At 39.7% G+C, this 12,812-nt stretch overlaps 1 protein-coding gene across 2 annotated transcripts in view; it reads right to left on the reverse strand.

Moving 5' to 3' along the window:
- Positions 1-12,812, reverse strand: part of zgc:172282 (leucine-rich repeat and fibronectin type III domain-containing protein 1-like protein) — an 81,249-nt gene that overhangs the window by 16,504 nt on the left and 51,933 nt on the right. Inside the window, exon 7 of one of the 2 annotated variants that reach the window (XM_042414439.1) lies at positions 6,882-7,531. In XM_042414439.1, the coding sequence (XP_042270373.1) occupies positions 6,882-7,531 (650 nt within the window). Of the gene's footprint in view, positions 1-6,801; positions 7,532-12,812 lie in introns of those variants that run through there. The other variant, XM_042414438.1, reaches the window with a different exon arrangement.

Below are 12,812 nucleotides of genomic sequence, written 5' to 3' on the forward strand. Positions count from 1 at the left end.
CCATGGGGAGAACACTTGCTCTTCACACAGAGTCACACACATTCTTGTGTTAAACTCGACTATTTTTCTGTCTCGCCTAACCTTGTGGGGGCATTTACACTGGCTCAAGGCAGTCAAACCTTGTACATTACAACACACGAATGCATGCACAGATCTGCAGGGATTTGTTAGCTGACCCTGAGTTTACAGGCACACAAACACACACATACACACACACAGACATACCCTTGCTTGACTTTTAACCCCTTAAAGATGAATGGGTTACCTTGTGGGGACCTGTTCTTTGTTCCCGGATGGGTACTTTGTGATTGTGATTTATAGACATAAACACCCATGCACACATTCAATATTTAGTTGGTTGTTCATGAATTAATAGTACATTGCTTCACATAAGCATAATATGTTTGTGTCAAACATATTATTACTGCTAATCCTGATAGAAAATTCTCCATTTAGTATTAAGGTTAAAGAGCTCCTTCTAATGTTGAATAGTCATGCAGCACACATATCACAAGCTATGAGATCTCAAGCTCCAAGGTTACATTGTTAGGGCCAAACTGTTCCACAATGTGCTGTGTATTTGTCTATTTACTTATTTAGTAATTAGTAATTAAGGCAAAATATTTCTAAACGCCATCAAACATCTATGCTTGTCATTTGCTTGAGTCTTGCAATTACGGCTGAAACAATTAAAGTTGTCGCTGTCATAAAGTAAGATCGAAATTTAGAATATGTCCATCTTTCTTTGCTGAAATATGCTCCAAAGCATATCTTAACATGGAGAGGTGTTGTCACTGGCTTCTGTTACCCAGGCTCATTGAACAGCCTGTCAGCAGTACAGAGATTTTCCATTCCTACGTTTTTACACAAGCCTCACCCTTCTAACCAATCAGAGAAAACAAAAGTCAGGAGTGGTATCTCACAGCTGTCAATCAATATAGAAATGCACTTGCTGTTGAGACTCATGCTAGCGCTAGCTTGATTTCCAGAACTTGCATACTGTAGCTTTAACTGGCTAGTCAGTTAATTGACAGAAAATTAATTGATTACTATATTGATAATCAAATAATCATTTTCAAGAAATTAGATTTTTTTCTTCTCTTCTTCTCTTCATTTTTCTTTCTCTTGTGATAGTAACCCTAACCCAAGCCCTACATGCAATCACTTGCCTTGAGCTTCTGATAAAGTAACTGTAAGGGGACCTAATTTACCCCAAAAAGAAAACGAAAAGTCAAGTGAGTACTTTTTAGCAACATATTTAAGGTTAAAGAATAAATTATTCAAAATTATTTACACCAATTGTTATATGGATGTGAAAAAGATCTATGAAAAGCAAGCAAACAAAAGGAAAACTATCACCCACAATGTGCTTATTTTTTCATGTTGGGTCACATTTTTGACAACCGTGGGCCTTTAATGGGGTCTCTCTGTGTATCTGTCAGATACTCTGTTCCTCAGGCGCTCTGACTCACTGCAGCTCTCTCTCTAATCAGATCAATGTTTCCTTTCTCTGCAATGCAGCAACCAGTGAAACACATCACAGACACAGCTACACCCTGAGAAACCCCAACAGCCTCTGTACAGACACATGAGTGTTATCCCTCATTGTAGGTTGCCCTCAAAGTGCCAATGATCCTGGAATCAAAGTGAGAAAACAAAGAACACAAAGGCCAGCGGTAACTTTTTCTTCCTGGATAAGGTGTCAAAATAAAAACTATAATAATTGTTCTGTTTGTCTGTTTTGAGCCACATTTCAACTGCAGGAACTCTCCCCAGGGATTAAGAATCTTTTGAGGAACTCAGTTCCTCTAACTGTGTTTCCACCACAGGAACCAGGGTCTAAATGAAGTTCCAGGGAGATTGTTTTACCCAACAAAAAGGTTGGGGATAGTACTTTCCAAAAGCACAAGAACTTTGGGGGTGGAGTTTGCAGGGATGACCATCACTGACTGGTCAAACACACACAGTGCAGCTGCTCCAACTTGAGTACTGCTTCATTCATAAAACAAGGAAGTACTCTAGTATCAATTTAGGTCCAGTTTAGCACAAGGGGAGGACATTGGACATTGTGTTTGCTACCGTTAAAAGTAAATTTAGGCTTTCCTGTTGTTTCACAGAGGTTGCGTTCTAAAGCACAAATAAATAACCATCAAACACTCTACAGATGATTTACTGTGGAGACATTATTTTTTCCTCATGTGTGAATGCTGTATTTCAAACATTGATTTTTTTCAATTCCTCATGAGTCTAATTTGCATGATCTACCTAGTTCCTCAGATGCGGTGGAAACACAAACAGGACAACAGGGACTTAAAGTTTCAAGTTTAGTTCCTGAGATTAGTTCCTCTCCGTACAAAGTGTCTAGAACTTTTGGTCGAAACGGTGCCTGGGCTTTGGGTTGTGGTTAGAGGGGGGATGTTTGGGTTGGTGCATATGGTGGCACCTGCACCATGACACAAAGTAAAATTCAAGGAAGTTCCTTAACGCAGTTTGCAAAATTCTAGCCTGTTACAGCCCCAATTAGCACTCCTAAGCTCCTGTTCTTTGTAAGTCCAATTTGGCAATCAACCTCATCAACCTCATCCTGCAAAAGCAAAGGCAAAGGACATCAGTGCCAGTCAATGTATTACAATAACTTAATAACAGTAACAGTAATTAATATACATCGAGCAGAGAAAAGAGTTTTGTCTGTTTTGAACCAGGCACAGATTTTTCTTACATTTTTTGCCAAGAGTTAGATGGGAAGACCTCTCTCATGTCTGGGCATTTACCATATGTACAGCCAGGAGTGGATGTGCTTAGATGTGCATGAAGACTGGACGTAGGTAAAACAGCTACCTTGGTTCACTCCGAAGTTCCTGCCAGCCCCTCTAAAGGACACTAATTGATACATATCCCATTTCTTGATCCACACGCAAACAGAGATGTAAAAAGGACAAATTGTGGTTTCACAGGGAGTTACTGTATGCTGGATCTCTATCTTGGCAACCAATGGCCAGGCATAGTGACATCATGGAGTCTCCCTTGGTTGCCTGGCAACCTCATAGAGATGAAATTGTAGTGTTGGAGTCTACACTGCAAAATAGTTTTGGCACATAAGTTCAAGTAAAACCACAACTTGTCGTTTTTACTTTTTGTTTGTGTGTGGATTAAACAAACAAGATATAATGTGTTAATTAGGGAGACTGAGAGTTGCTATACACATTAGCTGTTTCCCCCCAGTAAAACCACAACTTGTCGTCTTTACTTTTTGTTAGTGTGTTGTTGTTGTTATAGTCTGGGAAGCTCTTTGGAAGCTCCTTTGACTGACACACTTCAGTCAGTTTGGGTTGTGGTTAGAACTGTTAATTAGGCCTATAGGGGGATGTTTGGGTTGGTGCATATGCACCTCAGTGCAACAAAGTAAAATTCAAGGAAGTTCCTTATCACAGTTTGCAAAATTCTAGCCTGTTCTCTAGCCTGTTACAGTTCTAATGAGCACCCCCCAAGCTCCTGTTCTTTGTAACTCCAATTTGGCCATCAACCTCTCAGAACACTTGCTGAACTACATCTACACAGACTTCCCCCTCATATAGCTTCAAAAGTAAGAAAAACAACTAGAAAACAACATATTTCAGTATGATGTCTATTGTCAATTAATATCCAGGGTGTTCTTTTAGTTAGTATAGCACTTGACACAATCCAAAATCTTTCCTGATATCAGACAAAATTGTCAACTCAACTTGGTGGTGTGGGTGGATTCAAAGGTCTGGACCGAGGCAACTTTCATACAATAATTAGAGACTGTGATGTGAGCAAAGTCCAGCACATTTAATTGTGTTATAAGTGTCAGAGCCACTATCGATCCAGCAGAGCTGACGAAGGTGAAAACTTTCCCTGAACTTGCTGGCGAAACTGCAGCGCTCTGCACAGATTTTTCGTCTCCTCCCTGCTATCAATGTTAGGCTCAATGACTCCTCATTTCAACCTATTCACAGAGGCCAATTGAACGACATAGCAGCCGCTGATAAAGTATTTCGACTCAGCTGTTTAATCCACTCACGTGAAATGGTGCCTCCATTTATTCGTTCTAATTTCCTGAGTGGATTAGTGTTAAAGGGGAAGTACACTGGAAAATTCACATGCTCTTATGGATTCCTATAATTATAGCACTATTGAGCATTTTAGGCGATCTTTTTGAGCACATGCAAGTGACTTCAAAAGTCTGGATCAAGAGAACTGGGCCCTGATTACATAAAAAGCAGGTTTTATCTAACAGCCTTTGCTGGTAATGACTAGGGTGCATAAAAGCAATTTTCCATCAGTGTCTTGCATGTTAAAGAAAAGATCATAATATAATCATGCATCATTGTGCTTTCAATGTGATTCTATTTTCTCTCCTTTGAATTATACTGTGAATGCACAATGACAAGAAATTATTAGAGTTCTAGGCAAGAAAAAGTGTCTCCCTTTTTCTCTTCTCCTCTCTGGTTCTTGTTAGTACCCCCATGCCGACTATTCAAGCTTTCTGACAGCTATTTCTTGCCAGTTAGCCAGTAGTCACTACTGTAGAAACTAAAAATACTTTATTCAGGCTGGTGCCAGAGGTTGATCCACAAGGAGACAAGAGAGCCAAGAGATCAAGAGACAGTGAATGGAAGCCTTAAGCTCAAGTTGTACTAATAGATCTGAAGCTGGAAATTAACCGATTTCAGTGCAGCTAATTAGGTTGTGACTGTGCTCAACTTTTGCCTGTCATTTATACTCACTGGAACATCTTCAGAAATTAGCTTTTGATAACAGCACAGACGTGGGATTTCTAATTTCTAGGTGTCAGAGCGTCATGTTTTTATCACAATTCTTGGCTTCACCGTCCAAGGTCATCTAGCCTTCTTTTAGTGTGGGCTTCACAGTCTCCACATTCTTCTTGTGCCTTCCTTTTACAACACATCATAAAACCCCTTAAACCCCTTTTTTCTTTTCTCTTTATCTGGTCTGTGTAATTAAGCATTTCAATTTATAGTGAAGCACTTTGTAAAAAGTGGTGTATAAATAAACTTTACTTTCTGCTCATAGCTGTTGCTGACTGGGTTTGGTTTTGAATTCTCCCTCCACCACCAGAGCCTTATGTTCTTACAGTTTCTTATTCCACAGTGTACAGTATACATTAATGACAGTTATGATTGCATCAGTTACCTATTGCATTATGTGTAGTATATTCTAATCTATAGTATAGAGTATATTCTTTCATTTTTATATTATTTTGATTACCTAATTTTGCGTATATTTTGACCGTTACGCACCACAACAACACCAAAGCAAATTCCTTGTATGTGCAAACCTACTTGTCAATAGATCTGATTCTGATTCTGATATTCAGTCTCAGTTATCTCTGTTACTCTGCCAGATTCTGCTTTGTTACTCCTGGAGGGGTTCAATTAGACTCCAGCTGAACCTAAAGCAAGTTGCTTGGATTTATATAGAGGGCACCCTTGGGGGAAGACTCTCAACTGTAAGTCTATACAGCTGTATGAACAGTCATACATTTACAAGTTTAACTTTACGCAGAGAGTGTATCTGCCTGAATAGCTTAAAGTGGAGACACTTTTACTTTTTAAATTCATTCTTATATGAAAACATTCATACGATTAGAATATTTAAAAAATAGATACATATCAGAGCATTCATAGCCAAAACTAATTAGTAAAGCTTGTTGCTTTTATAAGCTATCTAGAGACGTTACAGGGTCTTTTACTGCATCTGTCTATTGTTTATTCTACCAGGGAAGATACTAAGATGTGAGAAATAAAATGACAGTTTTTAAGGATTGAAAAAAATGACATCCCTCTTAACTTCCTCAAGACATGAGATATTTGAAATTTTTATAAAGGGTAAATGAGTGTCTTGGATTTCTTCCAATCTGATGTTGAATTTCAGCCAACCTTCAAAGGCCTCTTCTTTTTACTGAGGTAACTTTCCTTGTTCACTCTTAAGCTCTAAGGTTGTGTCATTCTTAATGGCAAACAAGCCTTCGCAGAGTGCTTAAAGTCTAATAGTTTGTAGCACTCCAATGGAGGAGGCACAAGGAACGCTTAAGTGAATAATGTTGGCTGTGGTGTGATGTGTGATCCCACCTGCATTAAGAAATCCCTTTCTCTTGTAGCATCAACCCACATAGGTTTCTTCTACTGCTGACACAGACTAACTATGCAGTGGTAGATGCCTGAAAGGTGCAGTTTACAAAGAGGTCACAGCATCATGCACATCTCACTTGGGAAATGAAAAAAAAAAAAAAAACTGAGTGGTTTCTGAAACTGTCTGGTGGCTTCAAAGCCTTTGAGTAACATGTACTATTCTCTGTTGTTCAGAGATTAAGCCTAGGAGTTGGCAAGAACAGCTTGGAGGATGTAATATTGTGTAACTACACTGTTGGGAGGTTAATTCAAGATTCATGTACAGAGTGAGAGAAGCTATGATCTAATTTGACAACAATTATGGAGTAGAGCGTATACTACAACTTAAATGCTACTGCAACCCCACAGACATTAAGTTGAACATGTGTCTCATCCTCTATTTCTCTTGCTATCCTTCCAGTCCACAAGTATGGCATCTTTCTTATTCATTCTCTCTTTCACACTTACTCAGTTTCTCACTGTTCTGCTCTCCGCTATTATCTCGCTCAATTTCACACCCTCAATTGCACATTGTCTTTCTCTCATCCCCCATCTCTATCTATTTGACTGTATTTTTTATTCTTATTTTGTCTCTCTGCTCCTTCTCCGTCAACTTATTTCTTTTTTGTGTTTCTTTCCAACTCTCTGAAATGCTTCTTCCTTGCTCAGTGGCTTGCCTTCTCTACAGTATGACTATCTCCTCCTCCTCTCTGTCTGTCTCTCTACTACCTGCCAGTTCCTTGGGGGAGGTGGGCTCTTTGGCGACAGATGGTGGTCTGCTTTTCATCTCAATGGCGACCCTTGAGGAGAAGCGGGCCTTGGTGGGCGATCGCAACTCCTCATTGGCCAAGGAGTCAGTCCTTGTCATTATGCTCCGTCCACTGCTCTCCTCCTCAACCAATGCCACAGTGTCTCTCAGGGTGTTGCTAGGCGACATGGCCCTGGATGGCCCCAGTGCTTGGTCATCCTGACTGTCAGTCATTTTTGAGGCAGAACGAGGTAGAACTTGGACCTGTCCACCTCCTCCTTGTCCATTGCTCTGCGGTCTTGGCGCAGCTGCAGAAATGGCTGCTTTTCCGTGGCCTGCCCCTTGGTGGCTGTAAACCTTGTATCTTATCATTAAGATGATAATGAAAACCAGCACAGATGCCACAATAATCCCACCAATGATGATAATCATAGTGCCGCCCAGGAAATGGCTGTGTAGTGCCTGACACTGGCTGAACTCCGTGTCTGTGGTGAATGACAGACAACCCAGAGGACGCGTTGCAGTCAGTGATGTGATGACATCATCAAACACAGCCAGGACACAAAGATCGTAGTTACGCCCAGCAGCGAGGTCACGGACCAGGAAGTCATTGCTGCTGGATGGAATCATCCTGCAAAAGCAAAAGCAAAGGAAAAGAAGACATCAGTGCCAGTCAATGTATTCACTTTAAGCAAATTAATATACGTCGAGCAGGGAAAAGATAAAATGTTTTGTCTGTTTTAAACCAGACATAGATTTTTCTTATATTTTTCACCAAGAGTTAGATGGGAAGACCTTTCTCATGTCAGGATTTGATGTGCTTAGTGTAGCATAAAGAGTGGCAGGTAGGCAGGTGAAACAGCTACCTTGGCTCACTCCAAAGTTCAACAATACACCTGCCAGCACCTCTAAAGCCCACTAATTAAGACATATCCCATTTATTAATCCATACACAAACAGCAATGTAAAAAGGACAAACTGTGGTTTAAAAGGGAGTTACTGTATGCTGGATCTCTATCTTGGCAACCAGTGGCTGGGTGAAGTGACATCATGGTGTCTCCCCTGGTTGCCTGGCAATGTCATAAAGATTAAATTATACTGTGCTGGAGTCTGCACTGCAAAATAGTTTTGGCACATAAGTTCCAGTAAAACCACAACTTGTCGTTTTTACTTTTTGTTAGTGTGTGGATTAAACAAACAAGATATAATGTGTTAATTAGGGAGCTTTAGAGTTGCTATACACATTAGCTGTGTCTCCCTGCTTCTAGTTTTTGTGTTATGCAAATCACCAGCTGGCTATAGCTCCATACCCAACACACAGACATAAGACTTGTAACAATCTCTCTGCAAGAAAGCAAATAAGTGTATATCCCAAAAAGTGGGACTTTTCCTTACATATAGTACATACACACAAATGCACAGACACCACACAATGTACACCAAATGTCAATTAGAAAGAATAACGGTTAGTTAAATGAGTCTGTAAAGGTTATAATCCACATTTTGAGATACCATGAAAGATCAATGAGACTTTTTTTTCTTTTTTGGTAAACTAACCCTTTAACCATTTGATCAACTATATCAACGCAGCACTTTACTGGTATAGATCATACAGAATAGATTACATTTTACATTTTATTTGCTATATTGTGCTCACCTGTGTGAGCTGCTCTTCTTTTACCCTCCCTCTCTCATTCATAAAAGTACGGTATGGTTATTATGTTGCCTGCCATTATCTCACTGTCAATTGTTGGCAGCAAATTGTGTCAAAATATCCTCTCAATGACATTGCACTCTCATCAGTTTGTATAGAAGCCAGGTTGGTTAACCATAGACATAGAGCTGAATCAGAAAGCCAGAAGACCTGCCAACACAAACCCCTCTCTGTCCAACTCTGTCCATAACCACTACGCTGTGCCAATCAAGACAAGACACATATGACAAGAGTCACATTACAACAAATCCATCCCCAAAATTACTTATGATTACATCTGCTTGTATTGCTTCCTTGTATTCTGTTGTGTGCTATTATATAAAAGCTCCAGCGATGACACATGTACTATCATTATATAGTTCCATGTGGTGCTGCCTGCGGCACAACAGCCACCTCATCGTCCTTATTTCTCCACAGAGTTGGAATTCATAAGCCTGTGATCTGACAAACATTCACAAAGATCCATCCCCCACAGCTGCAGAAGTCACCATTCTCTGATTAAACACATTCCTGATTCTTCTCATTGTCACCTTCTATCTTGGTCTTTCCCAAGGTAAATCCTGTAGCTCGAGTTTTTTCCTTGCTACAACTTTCCTGGGGGAAATTCAGAAAGACAATCACCCAAGTAAACAGGAGCAATGCTTTTTTTTCTATGCGTACCTTAGTTGTGCTCTCTCCCTGTCTCTGCTTTCTATATTGGTCATTAGTATAACTAGAAGAACTCATATGTCATGGCTACATTTTATCTAAATTATATTTCCCTTCTGCGTCATTCACTTTTTCCTCTATGTGTTGTAAGTCTTTATATGCCAATTTCTATGTAAGCCTGCCTATGCCCGTCCCTCTTCCATAAATATATTTCCACCTCTGCATAGAGACAGACCAGCTAGCATGTGTATGTGTGTGTGTGTGTGTGTAAGAGAAAGAGCGAGAGAATCAGTGGGCAGCAGGGTACTGGCTGGCCCAGTATCAGTGCCAAGCTCATCGATGACATTGAACCTCCACCAGGAAGTATATCTTGGCAGATAGCTCTGTGTGTGTGTTTCTGTGTGTTTGTACGTGCGTGACCTTGTGGTTTTGTGAAAGTCTGGCGTGAAAGGATCCCTGCTCTGAATTCTTACTCAGAATCGAACCAGGAAACTTTAACTGCCCTGTTGTCTTGCCGAATGGTAACAACATAATTTGAGAGCAGAGCTGGACTTCCCATAAAGCAATTTTAAAAGGGGTAGTAAAAAAAATAAATAAATAAAAAAACAATTCAGAGAAAACAGCACCTCTGTCCACCTTATTAAACTTAAAAAAACTACTGACAGAAGGGTCTCTTGCATATGTTTGAAGAAAATAATACCACGGTGGTTTGTTTCTCCTCTTATCTTTGCAGTTAGACAAACTAAATCATAGTTTATTAAGGAAGAAGGTTCAGGGAAATCAGTTGGAGACTTGTGCTGGCGGTGTCCTTCACTGAAATCTACAAAGCTCACATGGGCTTCTAATCCAATATACATGGTTTGAGACAGTGCTTTCCACTGATACAAGTAACTCACTGCTTAAACTTACAGCCTGTTTTTTACTTTGTTTGTTAAAACATGAGCTGTGATTCTCATGACTCAAACTGAGGTGTATAAAAGTATACTTAGGAGCAAAATAATCAAACTCAAATGAATTAGTCAAGCAAGTTAGCAAGTCGTGACTGATTCTAATTAAATTGTCATGGAGACGGAGGGAACATGTTTCAATATTTGTGACTATATTGCATTCATTGGGAATTGTGCACCACCATTCCCAGTATCATTACAGTTGAGTTTAGTAATAAAGGGTAGTTTAATGTCCCCTTCCAGTCAAAAAGGTATTTTTCTTCGTGTTACTTATATTTGAGCTTCACTATGCATAATGATGTACATGCAGAGTTTGACAGTCTGAGGCTGTTTTCACATTCATCGGCTGAAAGTCTTTCTGTGTTCATCAAAAACCTGAGATTAAGCCATCACAACAATTTCTGAGACAATTCTGGTCCAGTATGCAATTTACAGTGTGATGTGGAAACTCGAACCCTCCAGTGCACATACACCGAAAATTGCCTTTACACTGAAGTAGGAGACATCTTCAAAGATTCTGGATTTTTCAATGAGGGAGAAGGAGGAGATGTAATTATAAGTAAGTAATTGAACACTTTTGTGGAAAAAACCATATCACACACAAATTATTAGTCAAAGTAATTTGTAATTTAAAAATAGAAAGTTATTTTAAAAAAATTAGTCAAACAGTATTTCTAAATGTCTTCAACCATATCTGGAGGGGATCTTTAAGTTTAAAGTGATGAATATTCTTTTTATGTAAAATTGCATGATGTGGATCAGCATCATTTCTGAGTGGTATTCCTATAAAATAAACTAAGCACTAAATGAAGGGATACCACTGTCGTCAGTTTGGAAAGGTAAGAATCTGACAGGCATGGTAAGGAGTTATTAAGCCTACCTTCAACAACTGAGAGAAACTAATGAAAGAACCTCTGCATCTAATGCACTACATTCTTAGACAGCCCTTGACATTTTCCACTATTGTGATTTGCTGTCATTTGGTTTCATTTCAGTGAGCTCTTTGTCATGTTGATTTGATTTGTTTTATTCTATTAAATAATGACTTGGCTACACTGAACAAAATATGACAAGTACATCCTTTGTTTAGCACAAAAACACACACAAAGGGAAATATGTGTGTAACTTTAGACTATCAGAGGGGAGAATGCATGATTCAATGTGCAATCAATCCAAGGTGCAATAGCATGCAGTGCAAATTAAAGTGCATTAAAATAAATAAAGACAATATGAGAATCTGGGTAAAGCCAGAGATGCATTAAGTGTTCATTGTGAGAGACTCTTTTTGTTCATTTACACTTAACAGAGGGATTCCCAAAACTGATATTCTTAATCAACATTCATCATTAGTCATAATACACCTCATCTATTCACCTAGGTCACAGGAGTCTCAACTGTTGGCATGAATCTGAAACCAGTGGACTTCGCCAGGACCAGTAGAGATGCCAGGTCATAAATATCAATTCTGTTATCACTGAAGCTGCTCAGATCAATGTTATCCAACCAGATTGAGTGTGACTGAACTTGCGACCCCCTCACACTACCCAGATAATCTTTGCCAAGCATCAGCGCTGCCTCTAAATAGAATTTCACCTACAATTTTCAAGAGGGGCAAATCTGGTGGAAATCAGCTTGAAAAAAACAACCCCTTTGTGTGCCCCCACCCCCGAGGATCAAACCGGGAAACCTCCACTGCCCTGAGGCTTTGCTAAAAGGCAGCTCCACATGAACTGAGAAGTGAGTGAGTGGGACGGGATGGGGGAAATTCTAGGAAGGGATGTAATTAAAACATAAGATACCACCACCATATGCCTTGTTAAACTTGAACGAGAAGAGTTTGTTGAGTTGAAGATTTGTTTATAGCACTGCACTCGTGCACATGTATTTTTCCTATTCTTCTACAGATGCTTTTCTTTCTTATTTCCCCTAGAATAACTTCAAAGAGGGTCAGTTACAGAACATCCCTTGAGAAATGAAGGATTAATTGTCTTCCTCAAGGACACTTCAAGAGGGCGAATGTTTGCTGACACAGGACACTAAACCTGGGCCTCTTACTTTAAAGGCAGTTTGGATATTCACCACCCTAAGCTGATGCCAGATGTACAAAAAAATGATTGCAGTAACTTCAGTTATAACTAATGGAATCAGCATATGGCATTTAATTTGCTCATTGGCCAGCATCTGTTTGTGTTTTGTATGTGCACAGTTATGCAGATGTGTCAGGATTGCTGCAACATTTCTAATCAATCAATAATTAACTGTGGCTTGGAGTTTTGTGTCAAGACTTTAAAAAGGACAAGAACTGCTGGGCCAAGAAGAAATGGTTCAGCAAGCCCATTTGACACCGAAATCATACTGGATGGTTTATTCAGTTAATGGGCTCAACCATGGACACACACCCTCACACACACTCAGGAAGAGTTAAACAGCTTAATGGATTCCTTTCCTCCACAATTCAGATCGGCACAGACACACAGAGCTACTGAGCAAAACTAATGGTTTGTACGACTCTGCTGTTTTCTCATGCACCACACAAACAGATCAACAGTCAGTTATGTTTTGTCACTCCTCAGTTTATCCTCACACCCACAGGCGCACATGCA

This window comes from Thunnus maccoyii, chromosome 6, assembly GCF_910596095.1.
Source record: "Thunnus maccoyii chromosome 6, fThuMac1.1, whole genome shotgun sequence".
Lineage (NCBI taxonomy): Eukaryota > Metazoa > Chordata > Actinopteri > Scombriformes > Scombridae > Thunnus > Thunnus maccoyii.